This window comes from Podarcis gaigeae (assembly GCF_964106915.1).
Source record: "Podarcis gaigeae genome assembly, chromosome: 8".
In the NCBI taxonomy this organism is placed as follows: domain Eukaryota; kingdom Metazoa; phylum Chordata; class Lepidosauria; order Squamata; family Lacertidae; genus Podarcis; species Podarcis gaigeae.
In genome coordinates this window covers 83,479,844-83,507,774 of record NC_139684.1, presented here as the reverse complement: position 1 = coordinate 83,507,774, position 27,931 = coordinate 83,479,844, and the positions used below count along the sequence as shown (strand labels likewise).

Genomic DNA, 27,931 nt, shown 5'->3' with positions numbered 1-27,931 from the left:
TGTATAGTTGAATTTCCTGCATTGCATGGGGTTAGACTAGATGACCATTAGTGTCCCCCCCAACTGCACAATTCTATTAATATCTTCCCTAGCGAGCCGTGTTAACCCCTATAATGCTTTCTATAGAGCAAGCATAGGGGACGCTGGGGGATGTGCTTGTGGAACGAAGGTGGCAGTGGGCCAAAAAAGATTTCGGGATCTACTGCTATGAACAGAAACGAGAGCCAATGGGTTCTCCTTTTTTTAAAGTTTCGTTTCAGCGGGGACAGCTCTCCGGATTTCCAAAAAGCGGCGCTTTTTTGCGTCTGGCCGAGGAAGAGAGGGGGGGGGGGAGAGAGAGAGATTGATTTGTGGCTGCGCAAAGGGAGGAGGAGCCCAGGAGTAAAAGTAGGAAGGACGAAGGGAGGGGAAAGGAAAGTTAATAGAGGGAAAGGCGGGTGGGAGAGAAAGAGAAAGAAAGAGGGAAGGAAGGAAGGGGGGGGGGAAGAGAAGTGGAAAGGAGGGAGAGCGAGGCGGGGGAGAAGCGTCTGGAGAGTTGCGCCGAAGTTTGGGGGGCCGCGGGGGGTGGGCGCGCGTCCCAGGAGGCGGAGGCCAGCCCGGGCTGGGAGCCGCGCGGCGGCCCGGGGGCGGGAGGCGGCCCGCGGCTCCTAGGATGTGGAAAGGGGACGGCGGCGCAGGGGGAGGAGACCCGCACGGCTAGGGCAGCGCGCAGGGGGAGGGGAGCGGGCCGGAGGCGGGCGAGGGGGGCCGCGATCCCGCGCGCCGCCAACATGGCCTCCTTCCCCGCGGGCCCCGCCGAGCCCCCCGGCCGGGGAGGGCGGCGCGCCCCCGCCGCCGCCGGAGGAGAGCAGAGGCAGGAGGAGGAGGACGAGGGCGCAGCCGAGGAGGCGCGCCAACTTCTGCCAACTTCGGCGCCCGCCCCGTCGCCGCAGGCTCCTCCCGGCCGAGAGCCAGAGGACGGCGGCGGAGGAGGATCGGGTTTGGAGACGGCTGCCGCGTCCTCTCCAAACGCGGGGCTCGCCTCCGCCGCGCCCGATCCTCCGCGCTCGCCGCGCTTCTCGGCGGAGCAGGTCTCGTGCGTGTGCGAGGCGCTGCTGCAGGCGGGCGACCCCGGCCGGCTGGGCCGCTTCCTGGGCTCGCTGCCGCCCGACGCCGAGGCGCCGTGCCTGGAGGCGCAGGCGGGCGAGAGCCTGGCCAAGGCGCGCGCGCTGCTGGCCTTCCAGCGCGGAGACTTCGCCGAGCTGTACCGCCTGGTGCAGAGCCGGCCCTTCGGCGCGCCGCACCACCCCTTCCTGCAGGACCTGTACCTGCGCGCCCGCTACCGGGAGGCCGAGGCTGCCCGGGGCCGGGCTCTGGGCGCCGTCGACAAGTACCGGCTGCGTAAGAAGTTCCCGCTGCCCAGCACCATCTGGGACGGCGAGGAGACGGTGTACTGCTTCAAGCGGCGCTCGCGGGCAGCCCTGCGCGACTCGTACGGGCGCAGCCGCTACCCGAGTCCCGAGCAGAAGCGGCGCCTGGCCCAGGACACCGGCCTGTCGCTCACGCAGGTCAGCAACTGGTTCAAGAACCGACGGCAGCGCGACCGCAGCGGAGGAGGAGGAGCCGGAGGAGGAGGCGCCGGCACGCCCAGCAAGAGGTGAGCGGCCCCGGGGCATGGGCAGAGCGCAGCGCCGCACTCTCTCGGGGCGCAATCGCGCGCACTGCTGCGCAGGAAAGAGAGCGAAGTGGAACCTGCATGGATAAGAGCAGCCTACCGGTTGCGGGGAGGGAGCGGGGTGACGGCTGCCTCCCTGGCCTGATTCTTAGCCTTGCCAGATACAATACAATACGATAATCTTTATTGTCGTTGTCCCATACAGAACAACGAAATTGAAAAAATCAGACATGCAAAAACCAACAAGCCTGCTATCCTTGCTATCCCAGCCTGGTTGACCCCCTAAAAACTCTGATACCCCATAATTAAATACGATATACTCCCATAGAGACTACCTTACACTGTGTTTAAAACCAAAATCGCATTTGGATAGAAACTGTTTCTCAGGGCTAGTCCTAGTCTTTATAACCCGGTGCTGTGGGTTAAACCACAGAGCCTAGGACTTGCCGATCAGAAGGTCGGCGGTTCGAATCCCCGCGACGGGGTGAGCTCCCGTTGCTCGGTCCCCGCTCCTGCCAACCTAGTAGTTCGAAAGCACGTCAAAAGTGCAAGTAGATAAATAGGTACCACTCCGGCGGGAAGGTAAACGGCATTTCCGTGCGCTGCTCTGGTTCGCCAGAAGCGGCTTAGTCATGCTGGCCACATGACCCGGAAGCTGTACGCCGGCTCCCTCGGCCAATAAAGCGAGATGAGCGCCGCAACCCCAGAGTCGGTCACGACTGGACCTAATGGTCAGGGGTCCCTTTACCTTTACCTTCTTCCAGAAGGCAGAAGCTGAAAGAGATCATTTCCGGGGTGCATACTATCCTGCGCTATCTCTGCAGCTTTCTTATAACACCTGAAAGCATAGATTTGATCCAAGGTGGGAAGAGTGCACCCAATTATTCTCTCTGCACTGTTGGGAAGCAGGATGCAGCCCAACTAGGACTGCAGCAGACCCCAAGTAAGTCCCATTAAAGTTGGAGCTTACTCTTGAAGAAATGGGTTTAGGATTGGACGTGGATGTGGGTCAGAACCAGCTGGGCTTTTCTAATGTTCTTAAAGACCTCGTACTGATAATTAGGGGGCAGACCCCCAACTCTCCTTAAAGGGATCTTGAAGTTCTGAAGGGATCTTTGGGGTCTTCACGGAAAACCCAACATCATCTAGACACTTGACTCCAACCCACCATAGAATACCTATTTCCTCTGGATGAGCTTTTGGGAGACATTGATGCCACCTGTTCTTAGTTCAAGGTCCTCCCAAGTTTCAGAAAAAGTCTAGGGTGATGGAGAAATTCCTGAATCACATGTGCTTCTCAGTTTATAGTAAGCACTCCCAGAAAGAGTGAATGAGCCTGCTGGGAGACCCCTCTCGAAGTTTTATAGGTCTGTAATGGACCCTTTACAAAGTTCCTGTCCTTCTAGGGCAGGCGTAGCCAAGCTGGTGCCTTCCATATGTTTTGGGATTCTGGCTTCAGTCCGTCTCAGCCAGCATGATGGGTATTGTCATAGGGCCTTCCAGAAACTGGACTACAATACCCATCATGCCTGACCATTGGCAGATTGGGAGACACTTGATTTCTGTCGCACGCATTGCAAACTCCTTTCCCACTGCCTGGAAAAAAGGTTGTCGAAAGTAACTTCCAGCAAAAGGAACAACCATTTTTACAGAGGCCGGGAAATAAACGTGGCATATTGTAAGGAATTACTAAACTCCGGGTGCTAAGAAACATCCTCTCCAGTTCTAGCCAAACCAAGAAGAGCGAGGTATGGCCAAGGCTTTGCAAAACCCACAAGTTACCCTAAATTTCAACCCTTGTCTTCTGTGTGAGAGTGCTGAGACAGGCTGCCTCAGACACACAGGCACAGCCTTGTATTTGCACAGTCCACAAAGTGAGCTACAGAAGGCTTAATCCTGCCTGGTGCCCCCTAAAAGGTAAAGGGACCCCTGACCGCTAGGTCCAGTTGTGGCCGACTCTGGGGTTGCGGCGCTCATCTCGCTTTATTGGCCCAGGGAGCCGGCGTACAGCATGCCTAAGCCGCTTCTGGCGAACCAGAACAGCGCATGGAAACGCCGTTTTACCTTCCCGCCGGAGTGGTACCTATTTATCTGCTTGCACTTTGACATGCTTTCGAACTGTTAGGTTGGCAGGAGCAGGGACTGAGCAACGGAAGCTCACCCCCGTCACGGGGATTCGAACCGCCGACCTTCTGATTGGCAAGCCCTAGGGAGGTTTTTAATGACTGATGTTTTAATGTATTTTTAGGTGAAACCCAGCTAGGTGGACAGGGTATAAATAAATAAAGAAAGAAAAATAATTCCCTGTAAAAAGCATTCAGAATAGCGATTCGCATGACCCAGAAAAGGGAAGATAATAATGCAAAAAAATTCCAAACAGTCATTAAACATCCAGTTCAAATTGCTTAGTTCACTTAATTCAACAAGAGTTGATGATACCAGCTTTTCAAAGTCTGATAGCCATTTACACCTCCAGTGCCCCCCTGCCACCCCCTGGCCTCTTACTGCCCCTACGTAATCCCCCTCCCTTCTTTGGGAACCCCTGGGTAACACCACTGCCTTACTTTCGAATAAATATGTGTTGGATGGGGCTGTAAGGAAGGAATGAGGAGGTGGGAGACCTGAACCCTGCAGACAGAGCTTTTCCCCTCCCTGGTTTCTCTCTCTCCCCCCCCCCCACCACATTTTGGGTGCTTCCAGAGCAGGGTGCACCCAGTAGAGTGAAGAGGGCTTTTCTCTTCTAGCTGTTCCTGGGCACGGAGGAATTTTTGTGTGTCTGCCTTTGCCTTCCCCTCTGCAAACAAAAGGGAGAAACCACTTGAGTTTGAGAAAGTTCTAGTTCATTCTTCTCTTGCAGACTGTTCAGGGGGTGGGGAGCAGCCAAGCTGGCTACTCCAGATGTTCCTGCAGCTGGCGCTCTCTCTCCTCTCCCCCCCCCCCTTTCTCTCCTGGGAGAAAAACTTTGCCTCCAGTTAGCTGCACTTTGCAGCAACGTGGAAGGCGCCAAGTTCATCCCCTTTGTTGTGAAATGTGAATCCCTTGGCTTTGAATTTCCTTGGGCTGAGGGGGGAAATTACCTTGCCCAAGGAGCCCAGACTCCTGCCTTCACTCTCCAACTAAAGGTCTATTTCTCAGTCCTTTCTACCTCAGAAACATATATTGTACACTGAATACCATCGGCTCTCCAGGGACTTTCCCATTCCCTGCTACCCGGTCTTTTAAACTGGATTTGAACCTGCGACCTTCTGCTTGCAAGGCGGGTGCTCTAAGCATTGAGCTACAACCCTTCCCCACAGTAAATCAGGGGTTGGGGCTTGTTACACTGCAGGTGGGGGCTCCCACGGTCCGTTCAAAGAAAATAATTCAAAGAGGCTTCCCCCCTGGCCAGGGTTAAAGGTAAAGGTAAAGGGACCCCTGACTATTAGGTCCAGGCATGACCGACTCTGGGGTTGTGGCGCTCATCTCGCTTTATTAGCCGAGGGAGCCAGCGTACAGTTTCTGGGTCATGTGGCCAACATGACTAAGCCACTTCTGGCGAACCAGAGCAGCACACGGCAACGCCGTTTACCTTCCCACCGGAGCGGTACCTATTTATCTACTTGCACTTTGATGTGCTTTTGAACTGCTAGGTTGGCAGGAGCAGGGACTGAGCAACGGGAGCTCACCCCGTGGTGGGGATTCGAACTGCTGACCTTCTGATCAGCAAGCCATAGGCTCTGTGGTTTAACCCACAGCGCCACCCGTGTCCCTCTGGCCAGGTTTAGAAACTCAGATATATAAGCTAGGCACCAAATTGCTTATTAAACCAGTTTTCAAAACAGAACGCCTAGCTCCCATTTTGGGGCAAGGCGTCTCCAAAGTTTTCTTTTTCAAATGACGGACTGGCTGTGATTGATTCTCAGTTAAAACATTTTGCTAGAGAAGAATGGCAAGGTCAAGTTGATGGATTATGCCAAAATGGCTAAAATGACCGGAAGAATCAGAAATCAGGAAGACCAAAATTTTAATAAGGAATGGGGAAAATTTGTAACTGATCTTAAAGACCACTGTAAACAGTTAAAATCATTAGTAGGATTTGGAATATCACTTGTAGTTTAATGGGGAATTTTGGATACGATGGAGAGAGAAAAGATTTGGATTATTCTAAAAAGATGCAGGAGGAAATGATTAAAAATAGGACCCACAAAGGGGAGGAGGGAAATCCAAGAAATTCCTCGTAATCTTGTTTTTATGTTGTATGTTCAACATGTGACTGCATTTTGCTAGTTCAGATGACAGCCTTGAGCTAGGTTAAGAACTAGGAGAACTTAAACAAGAAAAGTCACTTGATCCAGAATCAGTCTACATATATATTGGCCTATTCCAACCTCTTTTTCTTAATGATGACACGGACATTTCATAATGCAGGAATATTTTGCACAACCGTGAGCAGGGCCATGGGGTAGGGTAAGTTAAGACAGGTGATGACAGTTAACTAGAAGGTTGTTCCCTGTTCCTGCTCAGGCTGCACGGAGAACGCATTTTGGTTCCTGAAGTTCATTCCGATTCTGCAGATAAAAATATAACTGATGGAATTCTGCAGGATGTGTTGCTAGTGTGCGAAAACAGTCCAGATCCAATGATCCTTAGGCATCTACCTCCAGATGGCGGAGACGCCAGATGCCATCCTGGTGCCCAGGTATCTTCACTTGGTAAAGGGACATGTGGGCAGCATGACTAAGCCGCTTCTGGCGAACCAGAACAGTGCACGGAAACGCTGTTTACCTTCCCGCCGGAGTGGTACCTATTTATCTACTTGCACTTTGACGTGCTTTCAAACTGCTAGGTTGGCAGGAGCAGGGACTGAGCAACGGGAGCTCACCCCATCGTGGGGATTCGAACCGCCGACCTTCTGATTGGCAAGTCCTAGGCTCTGTGGTTTAACCCACAGGGCCACCCACATCCCAATAGCGACCCGGCACCCGGCTAATTTCTAACACTGCCCCCAGACACTACCAGCATTTTTGTGCAGGGAATCTGCACCACTGGAGGTTTTCAGAGATTCAGGGCAGATACAAGGAAGTATTTCATGCAATGCATAAATAACTTGCGGCATTTCTTGCCACGGGCTAGAACGATGGCTGCTCCCGGTAGGTTTCTGAGTACAATTCAAAGTGTTGGTGCTGGCCTTTAAAGCGCTAAATGGCTTTGACTGTTTATACCGGAAGGAGCATCTCCACCCACATCGTTCAGCCTGGACCCTGAGGTCCAGATCCGAGGGCCTTCTGGTGGTTCCCTCACTGCAAGAAGTGAAATTACAGGGAATCAGGCAGAGGGCCTTCTTGGTGGTGGCACCCGCCCTGTGGAACGCCACCCCATCAGATGTCAAGGAGATAAAGAACCATACAACTTTTAGAAGACATCTGAAGGCAGCTCTGTAAAAGAGAAAGTTTTTATTGTGTGGTGTTTTATTGTGGTCTTTATATATATATATTCTGTTTGAAAAGAGTGGCTGGGGCAACCTACTCAGATGGGCAGGGCATAAGTAATAAGCAGTTGTTGTGGATTAGACCAGTTCATAGAGGAGAAACTGAGTAGCCTATCTAGTCCAACATCCTGTTCTAACCGTGGCTGATCAGGTGACCATGCGCAGAATTTGAGCGCAAGAGCACTTCTCCCCCCATCCCTGAGATTACCAACAACTGTTATTCAGAGACAGTTCACTGTGGCAACCACAGCCTAGGACATACGTACCTACGGGACCACCTCTCCTGGTATGCCCTACAGAGGACCTTAAGGTCCACAAATGACACACATTTTGGAGGTCCTAAGTCGCAAGGTGGTTAGATTGGTCTCAACTAGGGCCAGGGCCTTTACAGTACTGGCCCCAACTTGGTGGAACGCTCTGTCACAAGAGACTAGGGCCCTGCGGGACTTGACATCTTTCCGCAGGGACTGCAAGACAGAGCTTTTCCGCCTGGCCTTTGGTTTGGACTCGGTCTGACCCTTATATTTCCCTCCCCTTATGGTTTTGACTTTTAAAATGAGGCTGCATTTTAAATTGCATTTTAACCTGTATTTTAAATTGGTCCCCCCCCCCCCCATTATGTTTTTACTGTCATTTTACTGGTGTTAGCCGCCCTGAGCCCAGCTCTGGCCAGGCAGGGCGGGGTATAAAAAATTATTATTATTATTATTATTATTATTATTATTATTATTACTACTACTACTACTACTACTACTACTACTACTACATCCTCAACCTCTTCTCCTTTACAGCGAGTCTGATGGGAATCCCAGCACGGAGGACGAGTCCAGCCACGGCACCGAAGAAACCGAAACGTCCATGGGGATTTCCGCGACCCCCGAAGGGATGCCCACCCCCAACAGCCTGTTCCTGCCAGCCGCTTGCTCCAGCGCCTCTTCCATCCTCCTCAACGGCAACTTTATCACTGCTAGCTCCCCAACCATGCTGCTGAACGGCGGCTCCGTCATCCAGACTCCCAGCGGAGGCGTCATCCTGAACGGCTTGGCTCTTGGAGACAACCAGACCATCACCCTCAGCCCCGTGGCAGCGCCCAGCCCGCCCATCCTCCTCAACGGATCCAGCCCCCTGCTGGGCGGCAAGCCCCCAGGCCCACCCGGCAGCCAGGAGGCCAACAAGGCTCTCCAGGAGCCCCTTGCCCCGGCCACCGTCATTCTCAGCCCGGCTGCCGCGCTTCAGGGGGAAGTGAAGTCGGAAGCGGCAGAGGCCCTGGCGTTTGGCGTCGAGGTCAAGCTGGAAGAGGGGCAGGGGTCCGCCCCACCCCTGTTGCCTGTCCCCGACGCTGCCACGCTCCTCTCCAACCACAAGGGGCCCCTGCTGGCGGCTGTTGCCATGCCGCAAGTGGTCCCATCAAACGAAGAAGCCCCCACGGCTGCGCAGCAGCTGCCCACAGCACCTCAGCCATCAGCCACATCTAGTCCTCAGATGGTTCCTCTAGCCAAGTTGGCCCCTGGTGCCCAAGCCCTGCCAGCTCCCCAGGTAACCGCAGCCACGGTCGGTGGGCAGATGGCCCAGTCTTCCCAGACTACCACAGCCACGCCGCTGCTTTCCATGCCAGGCCCCTCACCACCCCAGGCCGCTGTTCTCCACGTCCCTGCCCCATCCCTGGTCCCCATCACCCAAGTCTCGCCCTCTTCCCAGGTGGTGCCGCTCTCCCAGCCCGTCTCTGGGACCCAGGTGCTCTCCCCGTCCCAAATGGTGCCTGTGTCCCCGACGCAGATCTACGCCGTCCCGCAGGGGGCTTCCGCCCCCCAGCTCGTCTCGCTCCCCCAAGTAGCCCAGGGCTCCCAGATTATCTCTCTGCCCCAAGTTGTGCCAACCTCCCAGGTGGTCACCCTGCAGCAGGGCATGGGCAGCCCCATCCAAATCCTGACCACCGGTGGCGCCCCCATCAAAGTGGGGGCCATGGCAGGGGCGCCGCAGGTGGCCGTGTCGGCGGGAGGAAGCCTTGGCCAGAGCAACGTGCACCTCATCAACGCCAACGTGGGCATGACCACACTGCAAATCCCGGGCACCGCGCCAGGTATGTGCTTTGGGCAGAGGGTGGCCAGGGAGGTTTCAAAAACAATTCAAGGGATTCAGAAACTGGCAGGGCTGAATCAAGGACTCTGGGGCCCCGTTTGTGCCATACATTTAGAGTAGTGCTGGACTAGGACCTGGGAGGCCAGGGTTCGAATCCCCTCCCAGCCAAGAAACTTGGTGATCTTGGGCCAATAATTCACTTGCAGAATTGTTGTGAGCGATAAAATGGGGGAGGAAGAGAAGTATGTAGGCTTAAATGTGGTTTAAATGCATGTGGTTTAAGTGCATGTTCTTTCTTTGATGCATATGTAATAAAGGAGGACTGTGCTATGTAAAAGTTATGTAGTTTCTCACATTTTCTGTCATGTACCCTTTCTGTTAACTTTTCCATCAAAATTAATTCCCAGACATAAGCATACCAAACTTCACAGAGGTTCACATTTAATGTCCTCCAGTGTCTAGCAACAGCAAGACGTGCTGCAGTTATAAGATGCACCATTAAGTCTCTGTCTCTAAGATTTTGTGCTTCATCTGCAAATATAGAAAGCAATGCTATTTGGGGATCTAAATTGATCGATTGAGATGTAATTTGTTCCATTTTCCTGAAATATTTTTAGCCAGAAGTTTTTAATCAATGGGCATTTCCACCACATGTGTATAAATGTTCCTTCATTCCCACAATTTCTCCAACGTTGCGAAGCAATATTTTTGTCTAGTTAATTATTATGTACGGTATTTGTTTCTATCCCACTTTTCCTCCAAGGAGATCAAGGTGGTCACATGGTTTTCCCTCTCCTTGTTTTATCCTCACAACAACCCTCTGGGGTAGAGTAGGCTAAGAGACAGTGACTGGCCCAGGGTCACCCAGTGAGTTTCATATCAGCGTTGGGATTTGAACCCTGGTCTCTGTCAGGCCCTAGTCCAACCACTCCACCTCACTGGCTCTCTTGGAGAGTAGGGACCGCCTTGGAGATGTTTGCTGATTTGGGTGGGCGGGGGGAGAGGAAATGGGGGCTCTGTGTTCCTTCCTTTGCTTAAGGAGCGTCTCCACACCCATCGTTCAGCCCAGACACTGAGATCCAGCACCAAGGGCCTTCTGGCGGTTCCCTCACTGCGAGAAGTGAGGTTACAGGGAACCAGACAGAGGGCCTTCTCGGTGGTGGCACCCGCCCTGTGGAACGCCCTCCCTTCAGATGTGAAGGAAATAAGCAGCTATCTTCTTTTCAAAAGACATTTGAAGGCAGCCCTGTTTAGGGAAGTTTTTAATAGTTAATGCTGTATTGTTTTTAACACTTGATTGGAAGCCGCCCAGAGTGGCTGGGGAAACTCAGCCAGATGGGCGGGGTATAAATAATAAATTATTATTATTAAGATTTCCCCGTTTCCTCTCCAACTTAGGCAACATCCTCCTGACCAACCCGGCAACAGGGAGCAGCACCATCGTCACCGGAATGGCTTTGCAGCAGGGGAAGCTGATCCTGACGGCCACCTTCCCGGCTGGCATGCTGATGACACCCATCCTCTCAGCCCAGGCCGCCCCGACTCTGGCCCTGCCCATCAAGCAGGAAGTGGAGGCCGTGATGGCGCCAGCAACTCTGGGGAGCGGCGAAGGCGGCAGCGTCTTGCTCTCGGGGGGTGCTTCCGTGCTCCCTCCTGGCGTCTCCCCGCTCTCGGTGCCCGACAGCACCGGGCCGGCCGACTTGGCTTTTGGCACAGACTCCGGCCAAACCGGCCTCCTTTCAAACTTCTCCCAGCCGGACGGCCTGGCCATGTCTCAGCAGCAGGTGGTTTGGCCCAGCCCGGTGGGCATGGACCTCCAAGGGACCGGCGCCGAGGGGCTGTTTGAGATGGACAAGAACTCTATGGAGGTGCAGGGCGGCCTTCTGCGTCTCCCAGAGGGAGAGGGCCTCTTGCTGGACGCTTCTGGGGGAGACCCGATGGGCCCCGAGGCTCTGGACTCGGACGAGAAGGTGCTAACGCAGCTGCAGTCTGTGCCGGTGGAGGAGCCTCTGGATTTGTAAGCACCTGCAAGGTGTGTCGCAGAGTCCTCGCCTGCCCACGGAACGATATTTTAAACCTGCTATCCTTGGTCCCCACCTGGTCCAGACAGGATGCTACAAGTGCCTTGAAAAGGGAAACCTGGGTGAGCCCCTGCAGTCTGTGCTGCTGCTGCACATCTTTTTTTTTTTTTTTTTGCAAACACTACAGAAGGAAAAAACACAGCACTGGGACACCACTGACCCCGTTATCCGGTGTGTACAACTGCCTGTTCAGCCACCCCAGTGCCACCTTGTGGCTGCCAGTCGAACAGCAAGCACTATCTTCCCCTGGAGGTGTTGCCCATTCACCTTGTTTCTTTCCTCCCTCCCCAGCCCTCCTAAAACTCAGGCACAGAGTTGAGGGCGTTTTCTACCTTCATGGCCTTCCTGCCTTTTTTTAGAAGCCTACCTAACATCTACCAAGTTGCTTGGAAAGCTAGGGATTTTCGTTGATACTGGGGCAGGGAGCACATCATATAGACCAGGCATCCCCAAACTTGGTCCTCCAGCTGTTTTGGGACTACAGTCCCCATCATCGCTGACCGCTGGTCCTGTTAGCTAGGGATGATGGGAGTTGTAGTCCCAAAACAGCTGGAGGGTCGAGTTTGGGGATGCCTGATATAGACTGCCCTTTGTCCACCTGGCATCCCTGAGAGGGGGCTGATGGGAGTTGTAGTCCAAAACAGGTCAGCCGACTTACACCACAAGGAGAGCGTTCCTCTCCCCTCATCTATGGTGCTAGGGAACGGGTCCAGCTGCTAGTCTGAGCCCAAGTCCCATTTCGGAGGGGCAGGAAGGACACCCGAGGTCCCAGTGCTTGTCTCCTGTTCCAGTTAGGCTTGTACTCTTTCTCGGGGTGGGGAGGCTATTGTCATTTGAGCTTGGCTTCTCACTGGCTTTTAGTCTTGCAGCGCTGTCCTAGAGAGGTGAACTGTCCTGTTCCAAAGTCAAACACTTTGGTCCTAGAAAACAATGCAGACATTGTTCCAGTCCTCCAGGGCAGAGAGAAGCCTGGCTAGAATGTCTCCTCTGGACCCATCTTTTGTCTATGGAATAGCTTTCCGGCATTTTAACCCGGGGCTGATCTCCGCTGCGTAAGAAGCACATTTGTTAATTGTGGGATTGGATCCTGCAGCAGTTAAAGGCACGTGGGAGCAGGTGTCAGGTGTACAGTCTCTTAAGCCACTGTAAAAATTAGCTTTAGCTGCACCTTGAGATCCCCTGTGTTGGGGGATTAGAAGCAGAAGCCACACATTAATCTGGGACGCTCAAGGTTGGGGGTCAATCCATCTTGAAAGATAGAAATGTCATGCAATCGGGCCAGACCGAGCATTACCCCCTTAAAATACCATTTGCTTTGAAAACTCGAGCTTCCTCCCAAACTTTCCCTGGGCCTGTTTCCTCTGAATGCTAAAATCAGCAAGTGGTCTGCCTTTTTTATTTTTAGACAGAGAAGAAATTATATATAAATATATTTAATAATGTATTTTTTAGAAGAAAAGTCATTTAAAAACCAATTCTTTCCCCCTTTCCCCTTATTTTTCTATAAGCCGGTGGCATCTCTCCTTCCTATATATTTAACAGTTTCCTTGTCATCTTGAGGGGAGAAGAATTATTTTTTTTCTTTTCGCTGACGTTTTCCAAAACCTTTTCTCACACTGCACCCAGGTTGCTGGTGGCGAACTTTAAGACGGTGAGCAAAGTACAAAATCCAAGACACTTGTGCGGGGATTGAGGAATCTTCCGTAAGTGAAAAGGCCTCCATCCATAGAGCTGCTTTGGAGTGAGGTGGGGGGGACAGGACACAACTGTGTTCCTTCCAGATACCTTGGTCTATGTCAGGGTGGGGTCTGTAGTAGAATGCATTGCAAATAGCCCCACATCCAGTTCCCAGGATCTCCAGGCAAGGCTAGGGGAAACCTCTGTCTGAAGCCCTGGAGAGCCAGACAGTGTAGACCAGCCTTTGCAAACAAATGCTTTTGGACTACAACTCCCATCAGCCCTTGCCAGTACAGCCAGTGGTCAGGGATGATGGGCGTTGTAGTCCAGTAAGACTTGGAAGGCTGTTCTTGGTCAGTTTTAGCATTAGATAACAGTGCAGGGAGTTATACAGGACAGAAATTTGGGGGCAGAAATTTCTGGCTTTCGCTTTCTTTCTCTCTCTTTTTTTTAATGGGGCCATGCTAACTGGATTCTACTTCAGGACCACTCAGTACCCACAAAGCTTTTTGCTGAGTGTGGATGGTACACTATTTGAAAACAGCTGTCTGCTGGGGCAGCCAGGCCTGTGTCAATCAACATGTTTTGCTGCAAAGAAATGGGGATGGGATGTACCTCATGGATCATACCCCTCACTTCTGCAAAAGGATGGGCTCGCTGTTCCTCCCCCCCCACTGCTGCGATGGGATCTGAGCAAAGGGTTTTGATTGTCCATCTGAATGTCTCCTAACCCAACACTTCCCAAACAGGTACTACAGCTACACACCTATTTTCCACAGTTTGTGAGAAACAATCATTTCTGCAAGATATTTTTATATCCTTTTTTACGTGTACGTGTGTCTTTTATATATATATATATATATTATATAAATATATTTTATCCTAAAGCCCTCTCTGTGCGTGTACTCAGCCTTCATTGAGCTCTGTTGGAAATTCCCATCATAAGCCAATTGCGAGAGGTGGCGGGGTGTGTGTTTCCACAAGGGTCTCAAACCATTTCCGCTTCAAGGACCGTTCCAGTATTTAAGGAGCATTTTCAGGCTTGTGCCTTGTTTTCTATAATAGGGATGGGGAAACTGCTGCTGTCCATATATCACTGGAGTACAACTCATGTCTCTGCTGGCTGCATCTAAAGGAGTGCAGCCAAAACGAAAGCCGCAGGTTCCCTACCTCTGAGCGCCGGGACTGATGTGGGACAGGAAATTAAGGATCCTGAATCCAACCTGCTCTGGATTTTATTTTTATTCCATAGAATTGTAGAGTTGGATGGGACCATGAGGATCATCTAGTTCAACCCCCAGCAGTGCAGGAATCTATTGCCCAACGTGGACTTGAACCCACAGCCCTAAAATTAAGAGTCTCATGCTCCACCTACTGAGCTATCCATAAAGCTGCATAGATCAGAAACACCTATTCCATGACACTGCGTTAGGTAAGAACAGGCTGCTTAGCTATAACCATAGGGTGGTAGCAGTGGAGAGAATTAGGTTCAGGGGCAATATGTGGCTCTCCGTCCGTGCGTCTTATCTGGCCCTCAGAACTCTCCCCAGCCACACCACTCAGTGGCTCTGCTTTGCAACCTCCTTGAATGTTTTCCCCCCCGAGCTGGAATGTGTCCTTGAACACTCCTAATGTCTCTTGGCTTGCCCAGGAGGAGGATAGAGAAGGGTCAACTAGCCAGCTATACAGAGATAATGTTTACATTCTCACTGTTGTCACTTCCATTTCGTGCCCCACCCACCACAGATAAGTGGTTTTCAGGAGGTTAATAGGACCACTCTATTCTGCCTTGGTCAGACAACATCTGATCTGTGTTCGGTTCTAGGCACGGATATTGATAAGCTGGATCATGTAGAAGAAGAGGAGGAGTTTGGATTTGATATCCCACTTTATCACTACCCGAAGGAGTCTCAAAGCGGCTAACATTCTCCTTTCCCTTCCTCCCCCACAACACTCTGTGAGGTGAGTGGGGCTGAGAGACTTCAGAGAAGTGTGACTCGCCCGAGGTCACCCAGCAGCTGCATGTGGAATCATAGAATCATAGAGTTGGAAGAGACCACAAGGGCCATCGAGTCCAACCCCCTGCCAAGCAGGAAACACCATCAGAGCACTCCTGACATATGGTTGTCAAGCCTCTGTTTAAAGACCTCCAAAGAAGGAGGCTCCACCACACTCCTTGGCAGCAAATTCCACTGTCAAACAGCTCTTACTGTCAGGAAGTTCTTCCTAATGTTTAGGTGGAATCTTCTTTCTTGTAGTTTGGAACCATTGCTCCGTGTCCGCTTCTCTGGAGCAGCAGAAAACAACCTTTCTCCCTCCTCTATGTGACATCCTTTTATATATTTGAACATGGCTATCATATCACCCCTTAACCTCCTCTTCTCTAGGCTAAACATGCCCAGCTCCCTTAGCCGTTCCTCATAAGGCATCGTTTCCAGGCCTTTGACCATTTTGGTTGCCCTCCTCTGGACACGTTCCAGTTTGTCAGTGTCCTTCTTGAACTGTGGTGCCCAGAACTGGACACAGTACTCCAGGTGAGGTCTGACCAGAGCAGAATACAGTGGCACTATTACTTCCCTTGATCTAGATGCTATACTCCTATTGATGCAGCCCAGAATTGCATTGGCTTTTTTAGCTGCCGTGTCACACTGTTGGCTCATGTCAAGTTTGTGGTCAACCAAGACTCCTAGATCCTTTTCACATGTACTGCTCTCAAGCCAGGTGTCACCCACCTTGTATTTGTGCCTCTCATTTTTTTTGCCCAAGTGCAATACTTTACATTTCTCCCTGTTAAAATTCATCTTGTTTGTTTTGGCCCAGTTCTCTAATCTGTCAAGGTCGTTTTGAAGTGTGATCCTGTCCTCTGGGGTAGTCTCTGGGGTAGTATGGTGTAGTGGTTAAGAGTGGTAGTCTCGTAATCTGGGGAACCGGGTTCGTGTCTCTGCTCCTCCACATGCAGCTGCTGGGTGACCTTGGGCCAGTCACACTTCTTTGAAGTCTCTCAGCCCCACTCATCTCACAGAGTGTTTGTTGTGGGGGAGGAAGGGAAAGGAGAATGTTAGCCGCTTTGAGACTCCTTAAAGGGAGTGAAAGGTGGGATATCAAATCCAAACTCTTCTTCTTCTTCTTCTTCTTAGCCACCCCTCCCAGTTTGGTGTCATCTGCAAATTTGATCAGGATGCCCTTGAGTCCATGATCCAAGTCGTTGATAAAGATGTTGAATAAGACCGGGCCCAAGACAGAACCCTGTGGCACCCCACTAGTCACTCTTCTCCAGGATGAAGAGGAACCATTGATGAGCACCCTTTGGGTTCGGTCAGTCAGCCAGTTACAAATCCACTGGAAGAGCGGGGAAGCAAACCCGGTTCACCAGATCACGTGACTACCACTCTTAACCGCTACACCACACTGGCTCTCAAAGGCCAGTGTACAAAGGAGGGTGACCCAAGATGATCACGGGTCTGGAAGCCAGGCCTTATGAGGAACGGTTGAGGGAGTTTGGTATGTTTAGCCTGGAAAAGAGGAGACTGAGAGGAGATGTGATAGCCATCTTCAAATATCTCAAGGGCTGTCACATGGAAGAGAGAGCAAGTGTGTTTTCTCTTGCTATGGAGAGTAGGACCCAAACCAAGGTCATGGCAACCATGTTCCAGAACATGTTCCCTTCCATCAATGTCCACAAGGTAGGTTTGTGCTGGCCTGGAGACTGTGGGAAGTCAGCTTGATGGTCCTGCTCTGCTACTCAGATGCCTCTGGCCCTGGTCTCCCATGGTGTGTCATACAGGTCAGCCCTGCCCTGCTTCTCAAAAAGAGCGTATGTTATTCATAACACTTGTGTCTTCTTCATCTGCAAATCTCAAGGCAAATTTACTTCCTGACAGTAAGAGCTGTTCGACAGTGGAATTTGCTGCCAAGGAGTGTGGTGGAGTCTCCTTTGGAGGTCTTTAAGCAGAGGCTTGACAGCCATATGTCAGGAGTGCTCTGATGGTGTTTCCTGCTTGGCAGGGGGTTGGACTCGATGGCCCTTGTGGTCTCTTCCAACTCTATGATTCTATGATTCAATGGCTGCGAGTTACAAGAAAGGGGATTCCAACTAAGAAGAAGAAGAAGAGACGAAGAAGAGTTTGGATTTGATATCCCGCCTTTCACTCCCCTTCAGGAGTCTCAAAGCGGCTAACATTCTCCTTTCCCTTCCTCCCCCACAACAAACACTCTGTGAGGTGAGTGGGGCTGAGAGACTTCAGAGAAGTGTGACTGGCCCAAGGTCACCCAGCAGCTGCATGTGGAGGAGCGGAGACGCAAACCCGGTTCCCCAGATTACGTGACTACCGCTCTTAACCACTACACCACACTGGCTCTCAGAAAGAACTTTCTGACAGTACTAGCAGTTCGACTCCCTCGGGAGGCAGTGAACTCTCCTTCCCTGGAGGTTTTCAGGTGGAGGTTGGAGGGCCATCAGTCATGGATGCTTTAGTGGAGATTCCTGAATTGCAGGGGTTTGGACTAGATGACCCTCAGGGTCCCTTCCAACTCTACAATTCTATGATTCTATGCCTAGAGGAATGGATGTGGCCCTCTGGCTGAAGAAGGGTCCCCTGCATCACCTGCAATGGGACTTTGAATGGCAGAACCAACAACTGAGCTTAAAGACAACACTGCGACTAATACCCAGAGCAGCCCCTATATATGCTCCACACAGAGGTGGCTATCCATTATACGATCCTGTCCACTGCAGCTCCTCTTCGCCAAAGCTTAAGTTCCACACTTGCAAGAGCGTAAGGACTTGGCTTGCTCTGACAGAGACTTCAGGTGGCTTATAGGTAAAAATAAAGGTAACGGGACCCCTGACCGTTAGGTTTGTCACGGACGACTTGGGTTGCGGCGCTCATCTCGCTTTACCGGCTGAGGGAGCCGGCATACAGCTTCCGGGTCATGTGGCCAGCATGACTAAGCCGTTTCTGGTGAACCAGAGCAGCGCATGGAAATGCCGTTTACCTTCCTGCCGGAGTGATACCTATTTATCTACTTGCACTTTGACGTGCTTTCAAACTGCTAGGTTGGCAGGAGCAGGGGCCGAGCAACGGGAGCTCACCCCGTCGCGGGGATTCGAACTGCCGACCTTCTGATTAGCAAGTCCTAGGCTCTGTGGTTTAACCCACAGCGCCACCCGCGTACCGACCATGAATTTGTCCAATCCTCTTTCAAAGCCATCCAAGTTGGTGTCCAGTGGTGAGAGACAAGAGGCTGATGGGCTCTCTGGGGGTAAAAAAAAAGAGGCTGTGGGAACGGAGCCCCTGGCTTCTCTGACTAGCTTTCTGCAGAGAGCAGGTTTTGTGCTCTAGCTGCTTTCTCAGCTCCAAAACAAAGCTTCCCCCACCTCCCCATATAGCTGGGAAGAAGTAGTAAGGTGATCCAGGTTGGATAGTATTACTCAGATGGCTGTGTAAGCAAGACTGTCTGAGGTGGGAGTATTTAGGGGGCTTTTCTTGTCTCCTGAATTAGGTGGGAAGGGTAGGGGAGGTTGGGAAAAGGAGACCCGCTGTCAGGCAAGGTTAACCCTTTGCAATACCCCTAGAACAGTGGTTCCCAATTAGCAAAGTACTGTAGCCCTCAAGCCACGGACCCACCTCCTTTTGAGATTTTTGATCCCTCTGTGGTAGTTTTTGTTATGTCAGTGGCACCACGGACCCCCTGGGTGGGTTTTGCAGACCCCCTGGGCTGTGCAGACCACTCGCCAACTGGGGCTGTCTGCCCCAGAAGGAGCTTGATCCTGCCTCCATGGTAAAATGGCTCTAGGGAGGATGGTAGATCTAAAGCTGGCTGTAGAAATAAAATTTAAAAAACCATCCTGCTCTCACCAGATGCCAAGATGGGGAAAGCGCGCAGGCAGGACTGAAGCCCTCTCCCCTTCTATGGTTTCCAGGAATTGGCAACCAGAAGCATTGCTGCGTCCAACTGTAGCCAGTGGCCATCAATAGCACTCTGATCCATTCATTTGTCTTTTAAAGCCATCCAGGTTGACTATCCTCACTGCTTCTTGTGGAAGCGAGTTCCATAGTTTGTGCTGCATGAGCTGCTGGATCAGGCCAATGGCCCATCTAGTTCCAGGGAGCTTCCCGCAGCAGAACGTCTCTCTCTTTCTTTGCAGCCTTCCCTAGTTATATGGGATGACGCTTTCACCCAGCGGGGACACAAGGCCTCTTGTTATTTGTCTTGCAACAGGTTATTTGTCTTGCAAAGGGCTGCCAGCTTGGTGCGAAACATGATCTCCACATGGGAAGAGCAAGGGGGCAAGGAAAGGAAACACTGACGGCAGGAGCTCTGGCTTGGGGGGGCCGATCTGTCACCTGGCAGAGCCAAGAACAAAGGGAGAGGCAAAGAATTTTCTCCTGCAGACTCACTGCAACCCGTGGAAAGAAGTTGAAAACAAATTTGTTTCACAAGCAGGGATATTAAAAAGAAGAAGCTAGTTTAACATCTGGAGAAATAAGAGGGATTAATCTTAGTTCAAAAACTGCTGCATTGAGGGAAAGTAGCCTTTCACTTATAATAAAATAAGCTTGGAAGTGTGCAGATGATTTTAGAGCGAAGTCTCAGAAGCTGCCAACCCGCAGTTGCAGATGACTTCAGGTCCTGCTTAGCTCTTGTCCCTTTCACTCGCTTAACAGGATGGGAGCAACAGCCCACATTCCAAGGAATCCTTGCACAAGGTGCGATCCTAAAAGGTTTGGGCAAGCAGGCCGGCTGGAGCAGACATGGGGAAACAAAGGGAGAGGCGGACAGGGGGGCAGAAAGCAGGGACTTTCCTCCCTGGCTTGCCTCCTCATGCCCCCTTCTGTAGGGGGCATCTCACATTACCAGATCCCGCCAACCCCTCTGCAGAAAGCCTTTCCATCCAAGGGTGATGGTGGTGGTGAAGTCTCCCTTTCTCTCGCTCTCCTTGCGGAGTTGGCCAATGGCTGGCCACAGCTGCAGCCTGCGTGGGCTGAGCCTGTAACCGATACCCCCCAAGACATCTACCCTGGGCGACTGTCTCTAGAGCCAGAAGGCAGACAGGGAGAGGGGAGCCCCGGCGGCACATAGAAGGCAAGAGGGGAAAGCTGACATGGCCATCCCAGAGAGAAACGCGGAGGGCGGCAGACTTGCCTCCCGCTCGGCTTGCCCTCCCCAGCTTTAATGGGACATATCTGGTTCCCTCTTCGAAAGAGGCAGGATCACTTCCTGTGCTCTGCCGCACAGAGCTTTGCAAAAGGACAGCGTTGTCCTCCACATGCAGGACTCCTTGTTGGAGGTGTATTGGGTCTGTGGAGCCTGCTAAGCCGGTTCGGAAAGTCGCCAGGCTTCGCAGCCCTCCCTTCTCTGCCATGAATTTTGGTTTCACCCAGGAGCAAGTGGCCTGCGTGTGCGAGGTCCTGCAGCAAGGGGGAAACATTGAGCGCCTGGGGCGCTTCCTTTGGTCGCTGCCGGCCTGCGACCACCTGCACAAGAACGAGAGCGTCCTGAAGGCCAAAGCAGTGGTGGCCTTTCATCGGGGAAACTTCCGGGAGCTCTATAAGATCCTGGAGAGCTACCAGTTCTCTCTGCACAACCACCCCAAGCTGCAGCAACTGTGGCTCAAGGCTCATTACATTGAGGCAGAGAAGCTGCGCGGGAGGCCGCTGGGAGCCGTGGGCAAGTACAGGGTGCGGCGCAAATTCCCCCTGCCTCGGACCATCTGGGACGGAGAGGAAACCAGTTATTGTTTCAAGGTAAGGAAGGCTGCCTGAAAAGACCTTTTCCGTGGTAGGCATCTCGCTGAAAAGGCAGTCAGGGAGATGCAGGAAACAAAGAAAGAACTGCCACCAAACACTCCATTTTTCGGCAGGCACAAAATCTGCCCATCATTCCCTGAAAACTTTCAGGGCTTGGCTTGGCAAAGTAGTCGTTCAGCTGAACTCCCCCTGCTTTGGAATATTGCAAGCGCCATCTGCTTTTTTTCTGGGGGTTTTGTTGTTGTTGTTTAGTCGTTTAGTCGTGTCCGACTTTTCGTACCCCCCTGGACCAGAGCACGCCAGGCACTCCTGTCTTCCACTGCCTCCCGCAGTTTGGTCAAACTCATGCTGGTAGCTTCAAGAACACTGTCCCACCATCTCGTCCTCTGTCATCCCCTTCTCCTTGTGCCCTCCATCTTTCCCAGCATCAGGGTCTTTTCCAGGGAGTCTTCTCTTCTCATGAGGTGGCCAAAGTATTGGAGCTTCAGCTGCACAATCTGTCCTTCCAGTGAGCACTCAGGGCTGATTTCCTTCAGAATGGAGAGGTTTGTTCTTTTTGCAGTCCATGGGACTCTCAAGAATTTCTGGAGGTACTCAACAGTACCAGCACCTTTTTTCTAGAAGAAAAGCACAGCCTAAGTCTACGGCAACTTCCTTCTCATTACTATCGTACTTGTCCACTTCGGTCAGCTCAGAACAGCCCCACTGGTGATGGGATTGTGTATTGGGCAGGTCATTACATCGCATGCTCTTTTCCCTGGCTGCATCTCTACTCAGCATGACCCCAAGTGCTCCCTCACCTCTCTGCCTCTTTCCCCCACTCTGATGCAGCCTCCTTGCCCTGGAGCCCCAGTCAAGACTACTTAGGTGGTTTGCTCAGTTGGTTAGAGCATCATGCTGATAACACCAAGGTTGCAGGTTCAGTCCCCATATGGGACAGCTGCACATTCCTGCATTGCAGGAGGTTGAACTATATGATCCTCAGGGTCCTTTCCAACTCTATGATTCTCCTCTTCCTCCCTTTCCAATCCCTCCTCAAATCCTCCTCCTTCTTGTGGTGTTGTTGTTGTTTAGTCGTGTCCGACTCTTTGTGACCCCATGGACCGGAGCACGCCAGGCACTCCTGTCTTCCACTGCCTCCCGCAGTTTGGTCAAACTCATGCTGGTAGCCTCCAGAACACTATCCAGCCATCTCGTCCTCTGTCGTCCCCTTCTCCTTGTGCCCTCCATCTTTCCCAGCATCAGGTTCTTTGCCAGGGAGTCTTCTCTTCTCATGAGGTGGCCAGTCTTGGAGCCTCAGCTTCACAATCTGTCCTTCCAGTGAGCACTCAGGGCTGATTTCCTTCAGAATGGAAAGGTTTGATCTTCTTGCAGTCCATGGGACTCTCAAGAGTCTCCTCTAGCACCAGAATTCAAAAGCATCCATTCTTCGGCGATCAGCCTTCTTTATGGTCCAGCTTTCACTTCCATACATCACTACTGGGAAAACCATAGCTTTAACTATACGGACCTTTGTTGGCAAGGTGATGTCTCTACTTTTTAAGATGCTGTCTAGGTTTGTCATTGCTTTTCTTCCAAGAAGCAGGCGTCTTTTAATTTCGTGGCTGCTGTCACCTCCTTCTTGTAGGAATTAACCTTATACCAAGTCAGAACATTGATCCATGTAGCTCAGCATCCTCTACACTGACTGGCAGCAGCTCTCCAGGGCCCGTCCCAGCCCTGCCTGGAGATGCTGGGAACTGAACTGGGATCTTATGCATGCAAAGCAAATACTCTAACCCTCTGCTGCAGCCATTCCCCTTAGTCCTCATTCCCAGGTGAGAAGGTCCCACACGTAACCATGTCCTGTCCTATTCATCCTGCTGCCTCCCTCTTCTCCCTGTTGTCTGCATTGTGCTGTCTCTATTTTCTGAGGAACGCTGGAGCGTATGCAAAGCTTCAATTGTATGCTCCTTGGGGCAGGGCTCGGTCTTTCTCTCTATTGGCCATGTTACATGATAAAGCTACACAGCAGCCTCCCACTCTTGTCTTTCGTGCCAATAGCATCTCTCATCTCTGCAAAGTTCTGGAATGAACTCCCAAGCAAGATGCAGCAGCTGTGAGGGTCTTTGGGTGACAGTTGTGCAAAAGCCGTTTATTTGGTGTGGCCTTTTTGCAGCTAAGATGAATACGATTGGCCAACGGATACAGCTTTAGTGGGTAAAGCTGTGGATTTATTTTTGAGTGGGGGGGAATGAGGTAGAGGTGAATTTCATTACTATTCATTATTGTAAATTATTTTAAATATCTTTATTTAATGTAAGGAGCTTTAAGATTGGAAAAGCAATATGTACATCATAAATAAAAAATACTTCTTCCTCAGTGCTTTTCTTCGGGAACCAAGGTTTCACTTTCTCTGTGCTTTCCTACCACCTGTTACAGTACTCCTGTGCCATTCTCCCCCATTGCTGCCCCCCCGGCTTGCTTTTTACTTCTCAAGCCCTGTCTTTGGATCCCACCCCATCACCTGGGGAAGGGTGCCACTTCTGCACTGAGTACAGTGCCAATATATTGCTGAGAGCTACCTAATCTGCCATCAAAATAGAATAGCATTCACTGGCATTAAAAACAGCATTTGTGGACTTTGAGTTATGGTGATAAGGGAGGGAGAAAAGGGGAAACAGGTTTGGGGTAGGGAGAGAAAGAAAAGGAAGGCAAACTTTAGGGATGCCGTAATTTTCCTGCCCCCGGACAGGTCTCCTGTGGCGTTAACAGTTGTGTGAGAGGAAGGGTTTCAACTTATGCAGCTTTCCCCATCTGTGTGCTAAGGGGAAATTGGCCAGCTGAAATTCTGCCCCTCAGAAACCTATTAAAGGCACAGCAGACCTGCCAGGAAAGGTGGGAAGAAAGAAGGTGGCAACTCTAGGAAGTTAACTTTCACAGAGAAGCTTGGTGCTTGTTCTGCCCCCTCATCCTTCAAATATATTTCTCCCTGGTTTTTAAATGAACACAAATTCTGCCCTCGCCCAATGTTTCACTGCCTAGGGGTTTACAAATCCAACCAACCCATGAAACTTCACAAAATGATATCTAAGATTACGAATAAAAGAAAGAACTGTTCACTGTCAAGAGCACAGTTATGAAGAGAGAATGATGTTATTGCCCCCTGCCGGTCATGTTATACCATAGCACCTTTAGTAGCTGCAAGTGTACAACAATGCACATTCAGATTAAGAATAATAATCTAAACAAATGCACATAGATGAGAGGAAAGGATTCATAGAAGGCCACGGCAATTGAGGGGGAAAAGCTCATGGGCTCACTGAAAATGTCAGCTTGGAGTGCTGCAACAGGTGAAACAAATTCCGGATATATATCCCTTGAGGGGGGAAAAAGGTTGCCTACCCTTGACTTAAATGAAAAGGATAAGTTCCCTGGACAAAGCAAAACTAGCACCCTCTGCTCTCATACAGGAGAAATCTCGGAGCGTGTTACGGGAATGGTACATCCACAACCCCTACCCATCCCCTCGTGAGAAGAGGGAACTGGCAGAAGCCACAGGGCTAACCACCACCCAGGTCAGCAACTGGTTCAAGAACCGGCGCCAGAGGGATCGTGCGGCCGAGACCAAGGAGAGGTGAGGCTTTGTGGGCTTTGTGGGTTCAATGAAAAGGTGCAGAGCTGCCTACCAACACTGCAGGGGACAAAGGGAGGGAGGAAGGAAGCCTTGATACTAGAAGTCACAGAAAAAGGGACAGGGGGAACCAGAAGCCCCCACCCTTGGGACTATGAGAGGGGCGGGAGCAGAAACCATTGAGAAATATCTTGCTTACTTTAGCCTCTGCCTCCTTTTCTCACTTTCTAAAAATTTCCCTCTCTGCACTTGATCTCTGCTCGCTGTCCATTTTTTAGTTCCTTTGCCCTTACATTTAAGGCACAGAACATACGCCAGGCAATTGTGCTGCCAGCCTGCCTTGTCCTCCCTCCCGCTCAGTCTTCGTTTGACACACAACCATCTGCTATCAGTCCTTCGGGTCTCCTTTTTCCAAATCCAACTCTGCCATGTCCTTCTCTCTGTCTAGAACAACCTCCTTGCATCATCGGAGGCTGCTCCAGCAGAGCAAATGGGGGCACTGCCCCACCAACCTCAGTCTGGCCTAAGCCAGCCCCCACCTGCCAACCAGGAGTGATACCAGCTGTCACCTTCCTCCTCCTTAGTCAGAAGGCTCACCCATAATTACCTTTGGCCCTGCCCTTTCGAGACACAGGCCCACACTTTCAAGCACTGTGTCAGGTTTTTTGTTTTGCCCCAGCTCTTTTCCCATGTAAACCTGATCTTTACTGCTGAATCGGAACAAACAGCTATTTGGGTTTTCCGTGGATTACTGTTTGCTCTTATTCAGCAGTAAAGAGTGGGTTTTGTGACAAGGCCCCCCCCCCCCAAAAGACACTCAGATGCAGCACTTAAGTGCAGACCAGTGCCTAGAAAGCACAGCACAAATGGAAGTCTGAATGAACCTCAAGTGCTGTTCTTGTACAACTCAGAGGGCAGGAGAATAGCGATAAAACTGGAATCCATTGGTATCTGTCTGATGTTCGCTCTGACTCCACCTACTCTTGGCCTCCCATCCTCCACTCCAAGTGGGCACCAATCACCCTGCCTTCACAAACTGTGTTCTCCATCAACTCCATATTCCTCCTAAAGTTTTCTGCAAACCCTTTCTTGGACCACGGTAGTAGCCACGCTTGTTCCATTGCAATTTTTTGCATCTGGCTGCTTCTTTCTTCAAGCTCTCTCCTTTCTCTTTTCTTTTGATATGCCCCGTGTTCTTAGATCATGAGCTTCCAGAAAGGGAATGTGCTTGTTCAAAATGTTTTGGTTTTTAAGTACAGAACACTGGTGAGATGCAACCTGTAACTGGGGCATGACCACAGCTCAGGCTAAGGCGGGTTTCACCAGAAGTGATTCCATTCTTCAAGTAATTTTAAATGCATCATTAACTGGAAGGAAAGAGTGGAAAGAGAGAGAGAGAGAGAGAGAGAGAGAGAGAGAACAAAAGAAGAGGAGGATAGTGAGGGTAAACAAAAAACATTTTTACCTAAAAGGCACTGTGTAGGTGGGGCATCTGAATTTTACTGGAGCAGCAGTACTGGAGAGATGGGCTAGCCCATTCCTGCACTGTTTCCCTGATCAAAATGGCATCTCCAAAGCTTTTATTAGCCCTACAGCCAAAAACACAGATCTCCTCTTATTTGGCATAAAGAAAACAGCAGGAAGGTTGGGGTGGACAGTCAGAAACACAAAGGCATACCTGCAAAGACTGAAAGTTACTGTCTAATCCCTGCTTCCCCAATGCCTATTATCTTAGTAAGCACCCAGCAGGACTGATTCCTTAACAATCTGGCCCCCAGAGACAATATTCTCCTCTTCCTCTTCTACTTCTTGCAGGGAGAACAGCGACGGTGGTGCACTGAAGGAAGGAAGGGGCCTTCCACGAGAAAGACACCTACTCTCCAGCTCCGATGATGAGAGCTCTCCCATTGACAGCCCTGCAGCTCATGCATCCAGCCCATCACTGCTCTACTCTGGTTTGCCACTTTCGGCTCCAGCGGGAAACTCCATTCACAACGTCCAGAGGGTAGATTTTCTGCAGCACCAGCCGCTCCACAATAGTCTCCTGGGGCCCCTCACGTCTACCCTTGTAGATCTGGGCTCCTGAAACTGAACAGTGGAGCACCCACTTCATCCCCAATGGACTGTTCCTTTGTTCTCCTTCCGTACTTCTAAGCACTCTCCTGCCCAGCCAGCACAGGAACTTACGCCATCGGTTACAAAGCATCTCCTCATCTCCTCCTGACCTATAGGGGGCAATCATAAGAGGAGGAGGCCTATGGGCACCTGCAAGGCCATGCTATTGCCCCCACAATTCCAAATTCAGATTTTGACAAACAAACCATTCCAGAATCCCACCAGATCTCCACTTTCTGCATTGTTAAAAACAAAAAAAGCAGCAAAACTTTGTGTTGTTATAGAAAAGAACATACTTCTGCTAAAATCAGAAACCACTTCTGCGGGAAGGGGGGATTTTGAGCAGGTGGGATTTCTGCTCTCAACACATTCCCTGATCCCATGCCCCCTGGAAAAACTCCCAAATCTTGCTCCCCCCATACGCTAGTTGATCATGAGGGCCCAGCCTTCCTATCTTATAAAAGAGTGGCATGAAATGCGCCTGATGGCAAAGCAAGTGGAGCTCTGTCCCCATGGAACCAAGCAAAGGTGAAGCAGTTAGCAAAGCAACAAAATCGGTACGAAGCAGAGTACAAGTGCATGCAGCAGCTTAAACTGGGAAGCGCAGGAAAATCCAATTAAGAAGGTTAATTAGGGCTTTAGCCTAGACAGCTGAGCACATGCAAACACTTACCCTCTGGAGACAGCAAGAGCAATTAAAGCGCCTTGCAGAGGTTCCAACAAGCTTAATGACTTTGACAGAGGACTGTAATGAAGCACTTGATAGTTTTGTGGGCATCCGTATGGGAAATAATGGCCTACTGAGCCTACATTATACTTACAGCCATTCTGGGAGAGGAATGTTAAGAGACAGAAGCTCTTTTGTAAGAAGGTTCAGCAAGAATCAATCTCTGGAGTTGGGAGACAATTCTTGAATGGGCTTCTTGGAGAGGGTGGGATGGGATCAAGGCCTGCTGTGGGTTGCTTGCTTCTGCTAGACCCTCTTTTTCTACCCCACTGAGCCATGTTACTCTGTATTGCCAATTTTCTAATAAATTAAAAACCGAAAAGGGTGGCGTCCTCTTGCATACTGACACAAAGCTGGCTAGCTCAGCTGGTTAGAGCATGGTGCTGATTACGCCAAGCTTGCAGGTTCAAACCCCATATGGGGCAGCTGCATATTCCTGCATTGCAGGGGCTTGGGCTAAGTGACCTTTAAGGTCTCTTCCAACTTTATGATTCTACAAAGGCATGGCTTTTCTAGGGACTGTCTGGCACTCAAAACGAGAATCCACTGCCGACTTGCCTTCCTGCACAAACCTCGTGGCAGGTGTCAGTTCCTTCCCTCTCCAAAGGCTCTACCAGCAACCCATAGTGGGGCACAGGCTCAACTTTACAAGGACACCATCCTGCTAGCCTGAGTGCTTAGTGCCCAGTGGTGATTTGGTACATGCACAGCAATGCTCTACTGTGGGTTTTTGGAGGGTAGTTAAAAATGCTGAAATTCTATGCACA

General features: G+C 51.0%; 2 protein-coding genes and 1 long non-coding RNA gene across 3 annotated transcripts in view; all 3 read left to right on the top strand.

Moving 5' to 3' along the window:
• The window catches only part of LOC310851851, a 29,633-nt gene extending 15,788 nt beyond the window's left edge, over positions 1 to 13,845 (top strand). The window contains exon 2 of the long non-coding RNA XR_014567882.1: positions 13,345 to 13,845. This is a non-coding gene — a long non-coding RNA (uncharacterized lncRNA). The remainder of the gene's footprint in view (positions 1 to 13,344) is intronic.
• SIX5 (SIX homeobox 5) lies at positions 30 to 12,756 on the top strand. The gene is made up of 3 exons (XM_083753696.1): positions 30 to 1,636; positions 7,913 to 9,201; positions 10,599 to 12,756. Exons 1-3 carry the CDS (start codon positions 771 to 773, stop codon positions 11,219 to 11,221), a joined length of 2,778 nt encoding a protein of 925 aa, XP_083609822.1. The 5' UTR covers positions 30 to 770; the 3' UTR covers positions 11,222 to 12,756.
• Positions 13,846 to 18,130: 4,285 nt separating the features above from the next.
• LOC310851629 (homeobox protein six1b-like) lies at positions 18,131 to 27,434 on the top strand. Its single transcript, XM_083754221.1, has 3 exons — positions 18,131 to 20,706; positions 24,162 to 24,325; positions 26,138 to 27,434. Exons 1-3 carry the CDS (start codon positions 20,323 to 20,325, stop codon positions 26,406 to 26,408), a joined length of 819 nt encoding a protein of 272 aa, XP_083610347.1. The 5' UTR covers positions 18,131 to 20,322; the 3' UTR covers positions 26,409 to 27,434.
• The last annotated feature ends 497 nt before the right edge of the window (positions 27,435 to 27,931 follow it).